Source organism: Anabrus simplex, chromosome 1 (assembly GCF_040414725.1).
Source record: "Anabrus simplex isolate iqAnaSimp1 chromosome 1, ASM4041472v1, whole genome shotgun sequence".
Lineage (NCBI taxonomy): Eukaryota > Metazoa > Arthropoda > Insecta > Orthoptera > Tettigoniidae > Anabrus > Anabrus simplex.
The window spans coordinates 116137147-116159473 of record NC_090265.1 but is presented as its reverse complement, the minus strand read 5'-3'; the positions used below and the strand labels follow the sequence as shown (position 1 = coordinate 116159473).

The 22327-nt window shown below is 34.8% G+C and overlaps 1 protein-coding gene across 4 annotated transcripts in view; it reads right to left on the bottom strand.

The window, feature by feature from the left end:
- The window catches only part of emp (epithelial membrane protein), a 577758-nt gene that overhangs the window by 5688 nt on the left and 549743 nt on the right, over positions 1 to 22327 (bottom strand). For all 4 annotated transcript variants that reach the window (XM_068230210.1, XM_068230203.1, XM_068230205.1 and 1 more), the window contains 3 exons: positions 14497 to 14663; positions 10863 to 10984; positions 2562 to 2687 (listed from right to left, as the gene is read on the bottom strand). In XM_068230210.1, the coding sequence (XP_068086311.1) occupies positions 2562 to 2687; positions 10863 to 10984; positions 14497 to 14663 (415 nt within the window). The remainder of the gene's footprint in view (positions 1 to 2561; positions 2688 to 10862; positions 10985 to 14496; positions 14664 to 22327) is intronic.

Genomic DNA, 22327 nt, shown 5'->3' with positions numbered 1-22327 from the left:
ATGGGAAATTGACGACATGACATGATTTGTGACTTAATCAAAGCCAGCTGAAGTAGAAATAACTTTACTGCAATATAAATGTCACATATTAACACTGTTTTGCCTTGTAGTTTCAAGATGAATCCCTGAAGAAATCCTATTATATCAGCAGCAAAAGCTAATTTCCAAACCCAATTAGTGCTCAATAATAGTGGCTGAGGGTGGTTTTTCTCGTTGAGAAAAAAATTCAATCTCTGCTCTGAGTTCAAACAAATCTTAATAAAACTTTACCACTACTGAGCCATCGATCTGCTGTATGGTAGAGCAAGTCATGATATTCAGCTCCTCGTCTGACAGATAATCACAGAATTAATGATGGTTCAGTTCATGAGAATGAATGAAGTTCACCATTTACACAACTGGTTCAAAAACACACTATAGATTTAGATATTTCCCATGAAGTACCTACTGGCAAATAATTCAATGAATAACCATAGGCTCTGAACATCTTGCATTTTCACAAGCCTTGAAAATGTTTCCAACTAAGCCTTTGCCCATTCCACACACATATTTTTACCACCATCAGTTGTGACTCATTTTAGCTGATGCCCTTCAGATTGTACTTTGTTAATGTTTTCTTAACTTCCTTGAAAGTGTTTTCATCTGTAGTTGTTCCATGCAAAGTACCTTATTCAAAGAGGCTAATTCTTTAGTCACTTTGAAGTCAGGATTGACTCCTCGAATAAACATCAGCAACTGAGCAGTAACTCTACTGTCTGTCGACTCATCAGAAGTCAAGAAATGCTGCTCAAAATCATTTGCCTTGTTCATTAATTGGTTACTGATGTTGCTTCCAATTTCCTCAACTCTTTGAGTAACTGCCCCCAAATAAACAGTAGCAACCGAGCAGTAACTCTACTGTCTGTCAACTCATAAGCAGCCAAGAAATACTGTTCATAATCATTTTCCTTGTTAATCAATTGGTTATTGATGTTGCTCCCAATGTCCTCAACTCTCTGAGTAACTGTTCTCATGGAAAGACTGATAGCATTAAATCAATTCAGTTTCTCTGGACACATTTCTTTGGCTGGTACAATAAAACATGACTTAATTAACTTACCATTGGTGAACAGTTTTCCTTCCTTTGGTAACAAATGAGCTACAAGTAAACTTACTTTAGCTGCAACCTAATTTTCATTTTTCATTCTTGTGATCAGAATGCACTCTAATGAAGTACTCCGTTTCATAGTTTCTAATTTTTTTATCTTTCTTTCCCTGTGAGTTGGGAATATTGTGATGAATACTTTGTCTCGTAATGCAAATGTATACTGTGATCTTTTAGTACAGCTATAGTGTCACAGCACAATAACCGCATCCAATTCAGTAACAACATTATTTTCACTGCATTCTACCTTAAAAACGTGACACTCAAAAGTCCTATTTTCTCTTGTTTTGTAGTTTTGATAATGACATGATTAGTATGCACTGATATTAAAATGAGAACAAAATGTTGTAGAATAGCAATGCAGATGACACTGGTAATGCTGCTTTGTTATAACTGCGTGTCATCACAGCAGAGGACATGAAGCAATATGTGAATGCAAAGATATGGGAATGCCACACATGGTCTTTTTCCTCAACTCGAAGCCGGCTATTAGAGCGTGGAACCAGCCATAGACATCACATATTTAAAAACATAAGAATGTTCCAATAAAGCTTGATAGACATTGAAATATTAATTTCATATAATTCTTGAGCTTTGTGAAACATTATCCCACTTTTCAATTTTCAGATATTTGGAAATAGTAAATTCTTTCTTAGTTCATGGGCCATAGAAAAAAAAAAAAAAAAGAAGCAGCGGGTCGTAGTTTGTCAACACCTGTTTTAAAGTGTCAAGGGTGTATTCTTACCACCGACAGAGAGAACTTTCATATTTGTGTAGATGTCAGTGTATTCATGTTTTTTGTCTAGCAAGTAGTTAGTGAACACAAATTCTTTGTTAGTGGTTTCATTTCACTCTAACAAACAGAAGATTTTTAGTGGTGCATGATGGGCAAGACTGGGAAAATAGTAGTCATGGAATTAATTAATGTACGGTCCCAGCATGTGCCTGATGGGAAATAACAGAAAACCATGTTCAGGCCTGACATTTAGTGGGATTTGAACCCACCAACTTTCAAAAGCAAGCTCGCAGGCATTTGACCCAAAATGTGTTGCCAACTCGCTTGGTTATTTGAGTCCTCTAAAATGTTCTGTGTTGAAATTTAAACCAGCTAATCCTTTATCGAGTGTGAGGCATTCACTATATTTTAGTTTATAATATCTAATGATGTTCTCATATGTCACTATGCTAGATGTTTCTGGGTTGAATTCTGTTGAAAATTTTGTATGCTGTCTTAAATTCTAATATTCCAAATTTTTGGACATAATCTTGTATGTGTGCATTGAAACCTGTTAATGTCTGTTTCATACAACAAATAACAAAGCACAAACCTTTCAAAAAACAGAAAATACTTTAAAATCCTTCTCTACCTGTGAAATATTGATATTGTATAAGAAATATAAATGAAAACAATACTTACATCCTCAAACCACATGATGGGGAACACAATATCAGGGAAAGTTGCCACTTGCTTTATATCCACCACCTGGCTAACAGCAAGGTTGATTTGTACTCTGGCACGTGCTCGTAGAGATACACCCATTTGCTGCAAAAATGGCATATCATTAGCAACAATCACTGCCCCACATTCACTTATCAACTTATAGTTCTGAAAGAAACAATCCGGTATGCCTTTTAGTAAGTTTAGAAAAATAATGTGATGAAAATATACAAATTAAGGCATTTAATATGTAAAAATAGACACAAATCTATTATGAAGTTAACACTAAATTTTATTCTGTGTGTATGTTATGGTTACAGCATATATATCTTGACTCAGATAACTCAGAAAACTCTACCACATGACCTTATTGTGATTAACATTTGTAAGTACTAACTATGAGCACGCGTGTACACTAACCATAAAAATTTCTTGATAACACCTCTTACGGCAGTCTACAGGGGAGAATATTGATCAGGATCCCCACAAGTGGCATCGAATTAGCCTCTGCTGCTAACCCATGCTTTATAAGTCATACAATATATAGTACGGCTAGTTAGTCATATACTTATTTGAGAAGTTGGAAATTTATGGAACATCTCCATTGGTAAATTATTCCCATTTACTTTTAAGAACTCCATTCAAGGTTATTCATCTATGAATGTCATTCTATGCCATCTCTCCATCGACAGCTCAAACATACTGCAGCTCTTCTTCCCAAGTCTTCCCAGCCCAAAATTTGCAACGTTTTCATAACACTACTCTTTTGTCAGAAATCACCCAGAAGAAGCTGTCCTACACATATGTTCAATTCATCTGTTTGTGATAAACATAATTCAGTTTGTGGCTGTGAAAAGAAAAATGTATTGTATCATTTTCCATGCTTGATGTTTGGCAGGGAGGATAAAGTGACAACATAGGAATGACAGTACGGTATTATTTATTTGGCATTTTAATTTTGTATATGACTTTTACAGCCTGAGAAGGGATTAAACAGAATGTTGACTGTTCTGTGTGATACATTGAAACATTACAAACTTAAAACCAATAGTAAGAAAACCAAAATTTTAGTTGTGAGCAGAGATGGCAGGGAAGTTAATACAAACATAAGAAAAGAACAGTGCAACATTTATGTTACTTAGGAAGCATTACTGTATAACTGAAGACAATAGATGCACAAAGGAAATCAACTGTTGCTAATCAGGCCTTTCAAAATAAAAGAAGTCTTTTAACAAATACCTATACAAGTTTAGAAACAAGAAAGGCTTTTAATAAATACCCATACAAGTTTAGAAACAAGAAAGGCTTTTGTAAAACTCTTTGTCTGGAGTGTACTACTTTATGGTTGTGAGAGCTGGACTATAGGAAAAGAGGAAAGAGGTTCAATGGAAGCAAACGAAATATGGATTTGGAAGAAAATAACGAGGACATACTGGACTGAAAAAAAGATGAATCAATATGTTCTAAAGGAAATCAATGAATAATGGACACTGATAAAGGATATGGAAAGAAGGAAGATAAAACTTGTATATCGTATCCTGAGACATAATGACCTCCTAGTGAATGTCTTTGAAGGAAAAATACTAGAAAAGAAAGGAAGAGGAAGACCAACAAAGACATACTTCGAGGATGTGAGAAATTTGATGAGATGTAAAAACTACAAGGAAGTGAAGAGAATGACAGGCTTGAGAGGAGAATGGTTGCAGAGACAAAGCCTTTAGTATATGATGATGACTTTTACAACAACAAATCCTGCAGACAATTGTTTTATTTATAATTTCATTGCAAAGAGTAACTTCCTTCATCTTATTTGCAGAATTTAAAATTTGTACTACCATATACAATTAAATTGCTACCACCTATAAATTATACCATGAACTGCCACTGTTCCTTACATCAACACCTTCATACTTACAGTGATCCCCATGGTGTACTTAATAATAATGTTATTGGTTTTATGTCCCACTAACTACTTTTATGGTTTTCAGATATGCCGATGTGCAGGAACTTTATCATATGGGAGTTCTTTTACGTGCAGGTAAATCTACCAATACAGGGCCGATGTATTTGAGCACCATAAAAAACCACGGGAGTGAGCCAGGATCGTACACAGTACTTAAAACTGAGAGGATTTTCCTCTTGGTGAAATTTACAACCTGATTTTTAAACCCTCAAGTTGATTCCAATACTTTCTATTTAGTTGTCCTTCCCAGATTAACTTATTCACCATTGGTTTCATGTGGCTGTTATTCACATTATCTTCCCAATTATCAATAGGTAAATTGACATCACCTGCTACTATCACGTTCCTTTCTGCGCCGTTCTCCACATAGCTTATTATATCATATAATTCTGTGTCAGTGCGAGTATCATCCCTTCCAGGTCTGTTACCCCCCAAAAACATCAATTTCCTATTATCTTCAAGATGAGCCTTACACCAAGAATTTCATGTTTTAGGTTTAAACTTATGTCTTCTTAGTCTGTTTGTAATGGTGTGAAGAAGAGAATGGAGCGGAGAGTGCTTAGTGTTTATAGTAGAGAGGTGCTATGCACAAATTAAAAACGACTGTTCGACATCATAGTCAGAGTTTACTGAATCTAATCGCAGCTTCTACACTGTGTTGTCAAGATGTCTCTGTCAAAGTATCATAAATGGACATGTTTTCAAAGTAGTAATGTGGCTAAATATTATTATACATATTTAGCCAGAAATCCAAGGCGACTGAATATTCATCTCATTAATATGGATGGGCTAAAAAATGGGAATTCAGTCATTTATAAGAGTATTCTGCATTTACATCCAGATACAATTAGGGAGTATTTTAGAATGTCTATTCCAACATTCAATTATATCCTACAGCTTGTCAGGCAGAGACTACATTTTAAAGAAGTGAACAAACACACGAGGTGCAAGTTACACACAAAGCTACACTCTGAGGGAGAAGACCGTGAATAATGAAAATGACGAAGGGTTGCCAAACTTACCCAACAGCGCTGGTCAACCACTATGTGAAACAAATACATTTTTTCGCTCTGCACCATTATTATACACATCCTTCCTCGCAGCTCTCTTCTCCTCTTGACTATAAATCTACACATGCTGTTACATTATTTTTTAATTCCTCTGCTGTCGTCCTCTTCGCTCTCCTCTCCAATCTCCTCACTCCTTGCTGCTCCACTATAATCGCACACTTAGTTACTGCTTGGAATTCATGTGTTGGCATTGAAATGCTTTTCACTTCATAATTACTCTGTGCTTATCACCCTCTCCTAACTCCACTGATAGTTGCATGTTTTCAACATAGGGATTGGAAAATGAAGAAGAAGTAATATGATTTAAATATAGACCCCAATGAAATTATGGATATTTAATAACCTTTATATAATTTGACTTTCCTGTACATTCTAGCTAATAATTATTATAATTTCATGTAGATACTGCTATAGTCCAGCCACCAGCAGTCCGGCCCTGATGTTTCTCAGACAGTGTTGCCGATTTTGAACCATGCAATATAAACAAACACAAACTCCTAAAATATTTCACGCATACGTAAATCAGATTCTGTATTAATACGATGTAAATGCATACGGAAATACGGAAAATTACCTCTACTATATTGAAAACTAAGAATAGTGTAATCATAATAATAAAACGTTCTGATTAAAATTAACCGCACTCCAAGAACAGCATAAATATAATAACAAAACATTCCAGTCAAAATTAAGCACACTCCAAGAACACCGTAAATATAATAACAAAACATTCAAGTCAAAATTAAGCACACTCAGAGAATAGAATAACCGTAATTCAATAAGTAGATTATTAACATAATATTGTCCCCTTCAAAAGTGGAAATAATTTATTAAGGGAGAATGATTTATTTCATCACTGAGTTGAAACATTATTTCGATCGCCAGGAGGGTGAGATTTTACACTCCCGTGCTAGCGTGAACAAGCCGCCTGCGAACCGGTTTTCCCAACCTACCAAGAGAACGAGGAAGCAGGGTGAAATTCCTGTTAGGTGTCCTTCAGACACGTGTGTGGGTGCCATGTGATCGGGCGGGCAGCGTGATTATAATCGATCAATAATTGCAAGGTTGTGTGACGTGAAACTAGGGCAGCCAATAAAAATGACAACCTTCACAGGAATGCAACAGATCCACCAATCAGATATAATCAAGAAGCACACCTCCGTCTTAAGACAGTGAATTTATGGTAATTCCAAAGGAAATTTTATAGAGGGTTTTTACTTCTAAACACTTGATTTGAGCGTTACTCTGAATGCAGCTACGGTCGAGACTGGACGTCGTTTGCTTTACTGGGAGACTTTGCATTAGAGAAGGCACTGAAGACTGAATAAACTGCAATTCAGGCATTTGAAAAACTTCTCTACGATTTATTTATGACTGTCATAAGATAAGTGTCCATCTCCAAATTATTAAACATCGCGTGTGTATCCTGGACTATTGCTAAGACTTTTATTAGTTTCAGCTTTTCTACGAGAACTCCGAAGAAGGAAGGTCGTTGGTTCGAGCTCGCTTTAAGATGGCTATCCCTTTCCGAGATGAATCCTACTGTTTCCTGTGCACCTTCATCTCCTCCATGAGTCACTAATTATGTAAGGCGTCGGACATGGGCAAGACTTTGTTCGATCGAAGGTGACGTGACCACGTACTAGGTCATCAGCCAGAATCCAGTTAACACCAGCCACATGAGTATTCTTTAAGAATTCATCTTTCTATCTTTCTGAAAAATGTCTGTAAAATGTAGCCTTACCTTATTCATTTAGATTTTCTATTAGTTTAGCAGTAGTTTGACTTTTCATTCTTCTTTCCTCGGTGGGAGGTAGTTTGTGCTCTGGAATGAATGTGTATTCGGTTCTATTAGTTAGAGATAAGAGTGAATGTCATCGAGAGAGACCTCAACTGTCCTAAAAATTTAAGACGGCAGGAGAAATAAAAGTAAATGACCTCCGCGTTAATCTTGAATGATTTTGAAATAGTTTGAAAATTAATTGAGATAGATTAGGACAGTGTTCTAGTGTTTTTCTAAGTGTCAAATTTCATTCTACGATTATACGACATTTCTGTGGACTTTAGTTCGTTTAGAGTCATCTGAATAATTTCGTACGATAGCTTTGCAAGTGTGATTAGGCACGGTCAATAAATATAATAATAATAATGAGTAAAAATAATTAAACCTAATTATGGGCTAAAATTTGAATAAGGTCATGGGTTTAATGTTGGTTTGTTCTTGGAAAGAATTATCGTGTGCTCACTTTATGTAAAGTAGGCCTGGAACATGGCATCCTCCGGACGGAGTAATGATGAATTATACGTATATTTTACTGTGCTATTAATTTGATTATGACTTGCAGATGGACATTATAATTTGTGTGATAATTTATGCATCCATTAGAGTCATTTTTGAAAGAAATGTGTCACTGGACATGATTTCTTCGAGCTTGAGTGCAGATTAATCGAGAGCCACGATATAGTAGGAGAATAAGAATAAATGCCGCAACTCATGTACCGTAAGCGTGTATTCTAATATTTTGACCTGTGCTGTAGGTATTTTACTTGCTTATTTTGAATGATTTCTGTTTAAAGGATTCCCTTGAACATCGTTGTATAATTAATTTCTGCATAAAAGTGATAACCTCAACTCTATCACATCCTAGATCGATACCTGGAATATACATGATATTGTCATCTAGAGAATGATTTCCCTAATTTGGAATAAATCCAAAATTTAATAATAATGGGTTAGTGTTCGTGTAAATAATATTGTAATATTGTCGTGTACCTATGTGTGAATGTGTGATGTGTGATTTGATTATATTCTGTGTTTTGTGAATTTTCTTGAATGGTTTTATGATGATGTTCTCCACTGCGCGCGTCAAGTTTTGACCGATTTACGTTACTTTCGCGTGTCCGTGATTTGATGAATTATGAATCTTTAGAAGATTTTATTATAATTTAAGGTAGATTAGGATCTAATTCACTAAAATAAATTGAATAAGAGAAGGCAACGTCCGTGGATTGATGTCACGAGGCTGAATTTTTAGTTATTGTACAGTCACTTATTGCATAACAACGAGTAACGTTTAGGTTGATATGAGATCAAATAAGAATTAATTATGAGATGTTCAGTCACTTAATAATTATAAAAATGAATTGATTGATGAAGGGAAAGTCTAAGGAAGACTTATTAACCACAATTTCTTGAATTAAACATTTTTCAATAATTTTAATAAGGGAAAGAAAATGATCATTTTCTTGTAGAATTAAGTGAGATCCAGAAGGAATATTTTAAGCAATTTAATTATCATTATTGGAGAGAGTGATACCAGATAGTATTTTGATTTTCAGTCCAGTTTATAGTAAATTAATGATCCCTATTATTATTATTACAGACAAGAACATTCGTTGAGCTTTAATTTGATCAAGATTCCTTATAGATGATAGCATGAGGAGAAGAGATTTTCAAGAATTAGTCCCAGATTTTGTAAATTTAATTGTTTATTGGAAGAGTGATAGTTTTTAATAAATGTATAAACCTATTTTAGCTTCTTTTCATTTGTCGCTAGTCCTTCATCTATTCCTGCCTTTAAAATTTTCTGCACAGCCGATAAGCGAATGGTCTACCTCTGAGACTCTCGCTCACCGGCGAGCTGAGCCCGGCATGATGGGGGCAATATAAAATAATAAGATTAAAATCCAAACTCCATAAATAGTATCACCATAGTTAAAATAAGTCAGAATAAAAAATAAATCCCTGAGAATAGTATCACCATGGTAATAAAAACATTGCTCTTACTATAAAACTTCAACATGCTCATAGATAGTAGTGCCAAAATAATAAAATATTGCAATAAAATGAAACAATTATGTACTCTCTTTAACAAATCCAAGTTCCCTCAGTATTTTACTTAAACTGGTCTTTCCTCCACTGTATAAGCAAAATTCTTCCAAAGAGGGAAGTAGTTTATCATGCATGGGAAATTCCCTCCTCATGTAATAACTATAAATATGTCACCTTGTCGCACCCTTTTTAAATTCATTTGGTGATTTCTTGGGACAATGTCTTGGTCTTTGTTTTTCAGGAGTATGCAGCACTTCACAAGGTGTAGTAAGATCCACTGGACACTTCTTTTGTTACACTTTTCACAGTTGCCCTACCTACTTTTTAATCAACACAAACTCGATCCAGCACTTTTGTAACAGGAAGAAAAGGCCCGCCGTTATCACGCTCTTTCTCAGAATATTCACCTAGCCAATATATAAATTCAAGGCTTTGGCTCTTATGACTTTCATTGTAGTCATGTCTGATGATCCACTGGCCATATCACAATAACAAAAACAAATGGCTTACACACACTGTGAAAATATGGACTTCATGCAGGCTAGAGAGCAACTGAGGCTACAGGTTTCTCTTCAAACAAGTGGCATCACCGCATCAACAGTACACAGGACTAATGGTGACTTGAACGGTGATTGGTGCTTGCCGTTAAATCTTAAATCTGGCGCACCAGTGACGCCAGGCATTGCAAACTGTGACAATTATTCTACCCCTGGCAGAACCTTAGGATTCTTTATGGTAAAATAACTTTCATTGAAACAATAACATCAAATCGACGAATGGTGTTGGTTTCAGTGATTTAATATTAAAAACATACGCCACAATGTAAATTCGTAATAGTGTTTTCAAGGTTTTATCTATACTTTCAAATCGCCACAGGTTGGTGATACTGTTCTCTCCTCTCTCTTTTCTTTACATCACAATCTGTCAGTGCCGGACAGCCAGCAGCTGGACTAAAGCTTGGTGAACCCCTTGTAAGGCAGGCCCTCCAGCAATGGTGAGTGGTGTCAGCCATGTATAGGAAATTGCATATTTGTGTGGTGAAGTATAGTGTTGTGTGTGGTATATCAGTTGCAGGAATGTTGATGACATTATCTAAACCAAGGGAATTAACTGTTTAGGATTAAAATCCCTTGACCAAGCTGGGAATTGAACCTGGGGAGCCTGAGAACCTACGGCACAGATGCCATTTAGTTGGATGCATATTTGGTAATATGTAATACAATGAAACTAAAGACATTTAATATTAATGGAACTTGATTTTAATACACGTTCTAACTGATGAAGATGATTGATGTTCCATTACGTTATGCACTGGTTTGATATTAGTTTATTTTTGTAAATGATGTATATTATTATAGATTTATAACATTAGTTTGTATTTACATTTGGATCATGTTTTCATCATTAGATCTTACCGGTTGCACATCGAGGAAGAATTCATGCTTATCTGCTACTGGTGGACTGACTCCTTCAACTGCTAAACGGTACTTCTCGTCTGCGAGGTAGAAATGAGGGAATGACAGCAGGATAGGAGAATCTGTAAGATCAGAGTAATTTATTATTAGCTTTCAGGTTTTATTTTAAAAAGTAATTTTATGAACAAATTTACAAAATGTATCTCTACATGCATAGAAAGCACAGCCACCTCCATACCACTAATACATATGAGCAGCCATTAAGCATGAAAATGCAATAGACATTGTCAACAACAATTCAAGTAATGCACCAGTACAGTCAAAAACCATCTTTTTGTCACAAACAGAAAACAATTTGGGTTTAATTCCCTCACATTAGATGGAAGCTTGTTATATATTTTCAGTTGCATATACCTGTAACTGTTTACAGTTTTGCTTTATCTAACATACCCAATGACTGTTCAGATCATACTTACCTCTAGTGTTATAATTATGTACAAAAGCCATTTTATTGAAGTTACCAACATTTTCTATCACAAATTTGGTACTTAGAAATGTTTCAGGAGGAGGAGGAGGAAGAAGAAGAAGAAGACAAATGTACATACATGGGAGAATTAATATGTTTAATTCAATGAAGCTGTTTCATAAGAATGTTTGGTGAGAAGCTGAACTATTTCTACAAAATCGAATGCTATATATCAATAATGAGTGAAGAAAAGCATAGTATGCTGTGATTAAAATAGATTGTTTTGTGAACGTTCTTATTTTCCTTAGGTAATAAATAGGCTTGATAATTTTTTACAAAGATTTGAACATGAACATCCCATGTCAATTTACTGTCCAAATAAATAGCCAATAGTTTTACCAAATTACAACTGTTCAAATTTGATATCTTATTGTTCAAAGAATAGAATTTAATCAGTCTTCTGCTCATTCATTTTAAGATTATTAAGTGTAAACCAGGACTACCATTTTCATCATATATCTGAATTTTATTTTAACTATCAAAGGATAAGTAAAGACTTCCACTTCCCATAATGTCAGCACTCAATGGAACAGAACATTTAGCTATTCCCCAGGAATTAACCTGGTACTTATTTCTGGTATGGGCTGAGTGAACTGCAGTGCCATATGCCTCTCCAGGAATGAAAGTTTGTTTCTAACATTTATTGAGTTATTGATGGGGAATCAACCCTCGTCCTGAGTGAACTGAGCATGCCTCAATTGCTCAGGGTAGGCAAATCTCTTTGTACATGCACATTTTAAGAATTTTGTACTATGAGCAGCTAAAATATGAGGTCACTCAGTCTATGTGATTACAATTGAGGAGCTATCTGACAGTGAGATGGCAACCCCGGTCTAGAAAGCCAAGCTGAGAGGATTTGTCACACAGACCATGTGTCGCCTCGTAATTTGTAGGCCTTTGTTGCTTGGTAGGCCAATGCCCTTCAGGGTTGCAGTGACTTGGGGTTTGTTTTGCTTGTACTCATCACATATTGGAAGCCTTAGGGGTTGTACTTACAGAAATGTGTGGGAAACACTGCTCTACAAAATCAACAACACCTAAACCTACAATTGCAGATGCATCATCCTATATTTGAATGGCTTCATTAGGCTTGGGTCTACTATGGCTGGAGTCTTCAAAGATCTCTGAAAGAATGGTTAAAAAAGTTTCCTTGTTTTAGCCAATACTTCACTTGCTTTTCATTTCTTCCTTTGCTGATTTTCCGTATTTTTCTCCATAAAGTCATTTTCTGCTGTCAATCATGGCTTGCATTTTAAAAATTGTAACAACGCAGCACTAACTTAGTGTGTTGTTATTGACTGCTCAAGGCTTACAATAAATCTCATCCTATAATATTTCTCTTGGCTTTAGTTTAAGAGAGTACTTTTGAATACAGTAACTTGACTGGTGCAAGATTAAAACTGATTTGCTGCCTAGTAAGCCATGTTAAGTTTGAAGAAACACAGAACAGATTGGATGCAGCTTTGTCTCTGACATCACTGCGATGTACTACCCAACCTTCACCCATCCCTGCCCACTCCAACATGCTACCAATCCAACACTTAAAGTGTTGAAATATAGGTAAATGAAAACTGCCAGGTTTTAAAAAATGAATGTGTAAAACCTGTGGTGATTAAATGTAATGAGGAAGGTTCTCTTATGACAACCATTCATCTGGGACTTGCAAATAAGTTAACATAAAATTTGACAAAGCTTTTATCGGCTGACATACAGTACTTTAAAGTGTTTTTAAGCTCTGTGTAAGTAGTATTTTAATGTTTTAATGTTTTTAAATGTGTTTTTTCTAGGTTTTAAATGTTTTGTATACTTTTATTAACTTACCGATTTTAAATTACATGGCTGAAGATTACCCTACGCAAGGGTCAAAACCAGTCCCATATGAAATGGTGTCATTTTTATAGTTATTCCATTTAATTTTGTATTGAAAGGTGGATAATCCCTCTCCTATTCTCCTGCATAAACAGATGCAGAGAGAATAATAACATAATCAATCAATGTTTAGCTGCCTGGTATGATTCATGACTAGGGCCCGGATGTTTGTGACCTAAAACTGTTAGAAATATGCAGGCATTTATAACCTAAAAATGTATTAAAATATGACTAAAAATATGACTTAAAAGCTTTTGGTCACATTTTCAAAATCTTAAAAATCTTGCCACTGTTTAAATTAACATTATATTGAAAATATCCTTTTAAAATCTAGAACATTCAATAATAGTAAATAAGTAATAATATTAATTTTACTATTTTATTTTGAATTTGTTTAATTACTCAATCAAGAGGTAACTCCCAACTCTGCACAAAATTAAATAAATGTCACATTTTGATGGGCAATCAGAGAGAATTACAATAGCAAGTTACATATTTTTTAAAGGTTTCAGATCGGAACCATCTTCTATTTTCATACAACATTGACTTGTAATGGGAAAAAGACTGCTCAACATCGCAGGATGTTATTGGGCCATATTTGAAATATGTCAATCAAATCATTAGAGTTCAATTGAGGCTCACCTTTCTGTTGCTCTCTATGCAACTTACAATCCTAATTCACATAAATATATATTTCTAAGAAAGATAATTGTAAGAAATTCAGATAACAATTAGGAGATGTGAAAAATCTGTCTTTGAGATGACTGCAAGCAGATATGCAAAAATAGAATAGGAAGATAAAAATATGACAGATATACGAAAATGCATGTGGAAATATGACCTTAATAAAACATTGCCAGAAAATGACAAAAAAAAAATTTAAAAGAGCCAAAATAATACTTGCATAATTGCATAATTTTAGTCACTGTAGATAAAAGCCATTAACTTGTACTTTTCATGGAAATAATATAAAGAAAAAAAAATGACATGTCATAAATATCTGGACCCTATTCATGACCTAAGACTGAGAAGGAATTCCAGTTGCCTTGGTAATGAATGCTGTAATGTGTTTGAAACCTTGACATCCTGAATAAATAAAACTACAGCAGAAATGTGCATGGTTTTTCAGTACAAAATTAATTTCTTTAAAACATGTTTTTCAAAATGTTTTAATTTATTTTCTTTTGAATATGGCTTAATGTACATTATATACATAGAATCATCATTTTAGAAACTTACCATACTGACAAAGACTGACATTGAAGAACCCATTTGGAGCACAAGGAGGTCCTCCAGGACAGAAACACTCATTCTCTGGTTTTGTACTAACATCAGCAAACACATCCTTTGGAGGAGTAAACCGAAATCCAGCTACTCCATTTGCTGTTTCCACCTCTTTCTGATAACTAAAGAGAGAGAGAAAATATGTTATTTCTCAGGTGCATAATTCTCTTATCAAAAGACAAAATGTAAATAAAATTCAGGAAACTCAATTATAAAATCACCAGTGTTTTTGGATCAGTGTGGCATGGTAAAACCCCTGGTAATTTTATGATTGAATTTCCGGAATTTTATTTAGTTAGGTACCTCAATTGGAAGATATAATTTTTTGTAATGGACTTAACTTTCAATAGTAATTTAATTTATACTGAGAGAATGACAAAAACTGACATAAAAGGTTGTAGTAATGTAAGAAGAATCAACCACAACAGAAGCATAACTGAAAGATTAGCAAACATTATGCTAAAGATAAAAACTTCAGATAATAAAAACTGTCATAGTAAATTCAATGGTGTATTTTCTTGATCTGTATTCATCGTCTGAGCTATGACAATGAATTCTCTACTCATTTACTATTGCACTATTGGGGCCAAACAGACACACCTTATTGTAACTGCTAGTTCATTGTTTGTGGACATGAAATGTACACAGTTCTTATTTGTGAAATATTTTACTGTGAGAAAATTCTGTTCGAATTTATAACTGGCGAGTTAAATTGTTTGTAGTTATAATGGATGTTAGAAGAGTGACTCGAGAAGACATCAGACAATAATGTGGCATTGTTAGGTTGAAATGATAATTTGTTTCCTGCAGATGTAAAAGATATGCCAGCTATCTGACGATAAGATGGCGACCGTGGTCTAGAAAATGAAGAATACCTACCGAGAGGATTTGCCGCACTGGCCACGCATCACCTCATAATCTGCAGGCCTTTGAGTTGAGCAGCAGTCACTTGGTAGTTCAAGGGCTCTCAGGGATGTAATGCCATGGGGATTTTGGTTTAATTAAAATGTCCACAATGGAATTGTTGATTCAAGCTTTCTTTTTTTTTTTTTTTTTTTTTATGAGTAATGAAGCATGGCTTCATTTGAGTGGATAGGTCAGCTCACAAAACAATAGGATCTGGGATACAGTGAACCCTCACATGTTATAGCCAACATCTCTGCACGATGTGAAAGTGGGTGTATGGTGTATTAGTGCCTGATGAATTATCTGTCTGTATTTTTTCAGGACACAATTACTTCTGACCGTTATATTCATAACATTTTTGAACCATTTTTTACTGAACCGACTGAAGAAGAAAACAAAATATGGCTATTTCCAGCAGGATGGTACGATGGCCCTTACAATATCAATCAATACTGATCTGCATTTAGGGCAGTCGCCCAGGTGGCAGATTCCTTATCTGTTGTTTTCCTACCGAGCTCCAGTATTCGGGAGATAGTAGGTTCGAACCCCACTGTCGGCAGCCCTGAAAATGGTTTTCCGTGCTTTCCCATTTTCACACCAGGCAAATGCTGGGGCTGCACCTTAATTAAGGCCACGGCGCTTCCTTCCCACTCCTAGCCCTTTCATGTCCCATCGTCGACATAAGACCTATCTGTGTCGGTGCGACGTAAAGCAACTAGCAAAAAAAAAAATCTGTTGTTTTCCTAGCCTTTTTTAAATGATTTCAAAGAAATTGGAAATTTATTGAACATCTCCCTTGGTAAGTTATTCCAACCCCTAACTCCCCTTCCTATAAATGAATATTTGCCCCAGTTTGTCCTCTTGAGTTCCAACTTTATCTTCATATTGTGATCTTTCCTACTTTTATAAACACCACTCAAACTTATTCGTCTACTAATGTCATTCCATGCCATCTCTCCGCTGACAGCTCGGAACATACCACTTACACGTTATAATTCTCATGTTAGGTCCATATTGAAATGTACGTGAATATAAAGTATGTTACAAGTGTTATTATTTTTTTAACACCAACCTATTCAATACAAAGAGATCTTTTTTAGAAATGAAATATTATTATAAAATGTTAAGGGACATGTTTCGCCCATATTAAGGGCATCATCAGCCTCAAACTCAAACCTGTATGGTGAAAAATCAGGATCCTGATTGCTCTTACAAGTTATAAAGAGAGGATATCAATGTAGGTGTCTGTCCAAACATAAATATTATTATAATGTCCTTGGCTAAAATTGCAGTATCAAGCTGCATGTCAAAAGTTCACACGATTATACTTTCCGGAGCATTGAGTCAATGCACCCAAAAAAACTTGTTGGGGGTAGAGCAATAAACAGCTCAATCTTTATAATGAAACAGAAATGTGCCTCCTTGAATACTCCTGTTAGAGGATAAGAAAAAGCAAAGCTGATAAACTGTTAAAGATGCCAATTTTGTATGTTGTGATAAGACAACAGCCCTCTTAAGCGCCTGTTCAGCTGCCTATAGTCTATTTAACTGGCTGAAGGAGTGAAGGTTGAATGCATTACGATAAGATAACAGTCTTCCTTAAGTAGTTGTGGGAGTAAGGAAAAAACATTTGGTTGTCTATAGACATATTTATCTTGCTTAAAGGAGCAAAAGTCAAAGGTATATCGACGCTGTTAGAGCTCTTTGGTGTGAAGTCTGTAACAAGAGGAAAGTGAATGCTTAGGAAAGGTATTTTTGAAGAGAATGTGGGTTTTAAAAAAAAAGAAAAATGTGGAAAATGTATAAAACACTTACCCTTTCGTCTGTAAAGTTGTAAATCACTTATGGAAAGGTTAGTTGAAGAAAAACAAAGTTATGTGTAGGTTAATTTATTTCTTTGACTGTTATGGTGTTAAACGGTTGCTATGGTAGCGTTGAATGACTGACACTTGTGCTTCTAGTATTGCACGATGTGAGATTGGCGGTGGAGGGTGTGGAGGAGGGGGTAGGCGGGGTGTTAAGTTTATGTGTTGTTAGTTGCGAGAGATTTGTATGGTCGGACAGGGAGGGAGTTGTGTTGGGTTGCGGGAGAATTGCGGGGGTGGACATGAAGGGAGTCAAGTTAGTTAAAGTAGTGGAGGTTCTAGAAGATGTTATTTGAAGATTTTTAAGAATGTAGTTATGTTTTGAATTTATAGTTTGCAATAATTTAGGTAAACTTTCATATAATGGATTCTTGACTTCAATTAAGTCATTGAGGTTTAGATTTTTGTTGTAGTATTGGTCCAAAAATATATAGATGGTTTCAAGTTCATTCATCAACTTTCCTTTGTCTACTCTTTTAATAATTGTGAGGTCTCTTTCTATCATTGTGAAGTGATGTCCTGTTTCTTTCATATGGGAGCTCATAGCTGAAAATTTATTGTGCCTAATGGCATTATGTGTTCTAAGTACCTAGTTTGAAAACTCCAGCCTGTTTGACCAATATAAAAGACGTTGCATTGCGTGCAGGTGAGCCTGTATATGCCTGAGCTTGAGTAAATGTTTTTGCTTGAATTGACTGTGTTGTGATTAAAAAAATAATTTTTGGTTAGAGTTTGTTGTCCTAAAAGCTATACTGGTACTTTTGTTTTTTATTGGGTTCAAGACCTGGTGAAAGTTTGGATTGTTGTAGGTGAAGGTAACGAATTTGGATTTTTTGGCTTTGTCAGGGATGAGGTTTGTTGTTAATTTGAATTTGACCTTATTTATTAAACGGTTAATCATTTCAGGTTTATATCCATTTATTTTTGCTAAATCCTTTATATAATTTAGTTCTGTTTGAAGGTTCTTGGGTGTTAGAGGGATTTTTAAAGCTCTGTAAATTAAACTGTGAAAACTGGCCAATTTATGGGAGTTAGGATGTAAAGAAGTATTTTTGATTGTAAATGGGGTGTGAGTAGGTTTTCTGTAAATTTGAAAATTGAAGTTGCCATTAATATGAGTTACTGTGAGATCTAGGAAATTTAAGGATCCACTGACTTCATCTTCCTTGGTGAATTTAATATTTTGGTCTAGGTTGTTTAAATCATTTAAAATATCGGTACTATTAATGAGATCTTTATTGATTATTATGAATGTGTCATATACATACTGAAGCTATAAGCTAAGGCCTTTTATTTTATTATTTTATGATGTTCTAAAGAATCTAACCATTAAAAGTGAAATAGTTGTTTTTTAGCACAAAATTTAGGATTTTTATGAAGTCTTCGAATTCAAGCTTGCTGAGGTTGCTGTGTTTTGCGAGGTTGTCTTTGATAATATTTACAGTTTCCTTTGTTGGTTCATTAGAATACATATTAGTAATGTATAATATTAGTAACATAATGTGATTTGGTAGTAAGGTGAATTTTTTTTAAATTTCACAGAAGTCTATTGAATTTTTTAAAGGGGATTTATTGTTAAACCTGTAATGCCTTTCTAGAAAATAGTCCATATATTTTGAGGTTTTATATGTCGGACTATTTCTACAGTTGATGATTGGGCGTATGGGTGTGTTTTTCTTATGGAATTCAGGCCATGCTCTGGCTGTGGGGGTTTTAGGGTTCATAAGGATTAGTTTTTGCTGTTCTTGTTCACTAAGTAAAAATGTGGAATTCTTTAATAGTGTTTTTAAATTTCGTTGGATTCTTATTGTGGGGTCTTTAGTGACTATTATGTAAGTCTCATTTGTGAAAAATTCTTCCGTTTTTTCAATGTAATCTTTCTTATCTATTAAAACAGTAGCCCCTCCTTTATCGGCTTTAGTTACTATTATGTTGTTATCTTTTATTTTGTTTTTTACCTCTTTAACTAATTTTGAATGATTGAGAACAGCATTTTTATTTAAGCCTTCAATTAGTGTTGGAAGTTTCTTTGTTATCTCATATCTAGTGTCATTTTGTAATTCCAGAGGGAGTTTTGAAATATTCATCTCGACTTCTGCTATGGTGGCGATAACATTGTTTTCTTTTTGTATACTAGGCCAATTGTGTTTTAAACCTTTACCTAAAAGTTCCATTTCATTTTCTGAGAAGCTTGTGATCGTCAAGTTAACTACAGCGGGAGAGTTGTTGAAAGAAGGAACCCTTTTCTTTAAGTGTATGGGTGCTTGTAGTTGATTTTCTTTTAAGTGAGCCAGTTTTTTATCTAATGTGAACTGTTTCCTGCTTAGTATGTCATTTAATTTATTATCAACATGGAACTGAAATGAATTCCATTCTATAGGGTTCACATATTACGACACCGACAAGTGTAGTTTGTACAGTTGTAAGTTTAAGAGTGACTTCTTATAGAAAGTTTTTATTTCATCCTTAAGCCAGATTTCATTAGTTTTGTTTTGGGTTTTTAATAAGTTATGAGCTGATAAGTTTCTCCTTTGGACATGTCTTAAGAATCTTGGTACTAGTTATAGTCTCAGACATTCTTTTAAGAAAGCTATGTCTTTACTTAAACTGCTAATCTTAACCTTCAGGTTGAGAAATTTGTTTAGCATATAATAGGCCTGGTTGGCTTTTACATTACACGTTATAATTCTCATGTTAGGCCCGTATTGAAATGTACGTGAATACAAAATATGATACAAGTGTTATTCTTTTTTTTTTATATCCACCTATACAATACAAAGAGATCTTTTTTAGAAATTAAATATTATTATAAAATGTTAAGGGACATGTTTCGCCCATACTGCGATTTTAGCCAAGGACATTCTAATAATATTTATTTTGGACAGACACCTACATTGATATCCTCTTTCTATAACTTGTAAAAGCAATCAGGATCCTGATTTATCACCATACAGGTTTGAGTTTGAGGCTGATGATGCCCTTAATATGGGCAAAACATGTCCCTTAACATTTTATAATAATATTTAATTTCTAAAAAAGACCTCTTTGTATTGAACAGGTGGATATTAAAAAAATAATAACACTTGTAACATACTTCGTATTCACATAGCACTTAGTCGAGCAGTTCTCCTTCTTTCTCTCAATTCTTCCCAGCCCAAACTTCGCAACATTATTGTACTGCTACTCTTTTGTTGGAAATCACCCAGAACAAATCGAGCTGCTTTTCTTTGGATTTTTTCCAGTTCTTGAATCAGGTAATCCTGGTGAGGGTCCCATACACTGGAACCATACTCTAATTGCGGTCTTACCACAGACTTATATGCCCTCTCCTTTACATCCTTACTACAACCCCTAAACACCCTCATAACCATATGCAGAGATCTGTACCCTTTATTTACGATCTCATTTATGTGATTACCCCAATGAAGATCTTTCCTTATATTAACACCTAGATACTTACAATGATCCCCAAAAGGAACTTTCACCCCATCAACGCAGTAATTAAAACTGAGAGGTCTTTTCCTATTTGTGAAACTCACAACCTGACTTTTTACCCCGTTTATCAACATACCATTGCCTACTGTCTATCTCACAACATTATCGAGGTCATTTTTCAGTTGCTCACAATCTTGTAACTTATTTGTTACTCTATAGAGAATAACATCATCCGCAAAAAGCCTTACCTCTGATTCCACTCCTTTACTCATATCATTTATATATATAAGAAAACATAAAGGTCCGATAATACTGCCTTGAGGAATTCCGCTCTTAATTATTACAGGGTCAGATAAAGCTTCACCTACTCTAATTCTCTGAGATCTATTTTCTAGAAATATAGCAACCCATTTAGTCACTCTTTTGTCTAGTCCAATTGCACTCATTTTTGCCAGTAGTCTCCCATGATCCGCCCTATCAAATGCTTTAGACAGGTCAATCGCGATACAGTCTATTTGACCTCTTGAATCCAAGATATCTGCTATATCTTGTTGGAATCCTACAAGTTGAGCTTCAGTGGAATAACCTTTCCTAAAACCGAACTGCCTTCTTTCGAACCAGTTATTAGTTTCACAAACATGTCTAATATAATCAGAAAGAATGCCTTCCCAAAGCTTACAAACAATGCATGTCAAACTTACTGGCCTGTAATTTTCAGCTTTATGTCTATCACCCTTTCCTTTGTACACAGGGGCTACTATAGCAACTCTCCATTCATCTGGTATAGGTCCTCCGACCAAACAATAATCAAATAAGTACTTCAGATATGGTACTATATCCCAACCCATTGTCTTTAGTATATCCCCAGAAATCTTATCAATTCCAGCCGCTTTTCTAGTTTTCAATTTTTGCACCTTGTTGTAAATGTCATTGTTATCATATGTAAATTTTAATACTTCTTTAGCCTTAGTCTCCTCCTCTATCTGGACATTATCCTTACGGCACATAACTCTATGCGACGGCTGCAGGAAGTGTTCGATGATGATCAGATTATCAGTAAAGGTCTGCCAAGTGTGTTTTGAAATCTCATTACAAGATGTGAAGCTGGCATCAGAGCTCAAGGAGATCACTTTCAACATTTTCTCTAAACACTGGTGAGTTAGTTTCAGTTACTAGTGTATTTTTTATTTTTTTATTTTATTTTATTTATTTATTTATTTATTTATTTATTTATTTATTTATTTATTTATTTATTTGATTAATTAATGTATTTATGTATTTGTCCTGAGGATGTACAGTATATAGCTGGCAAGTTCAGATTCGTTTAGTTTCTATCGGCGTAATCATGCTGCTACTTTGAGACGACTACGTTTACTCACCACCGGAAGCATTGAGCTCACTGTCACTGCTTCTCTGTGCTCCTATGCCTTGGTACTCCGCTATGCATTCTTAAATTATACTCCCTGTACTTTCATGCAATGTGTATCAATTATTAGGATGTAATGATTACTAGAATGTAACAATTGCAACTCTCTTTCAAGAAGTAAATGCCCATTAACAGAAATTCACTCGATTATGAA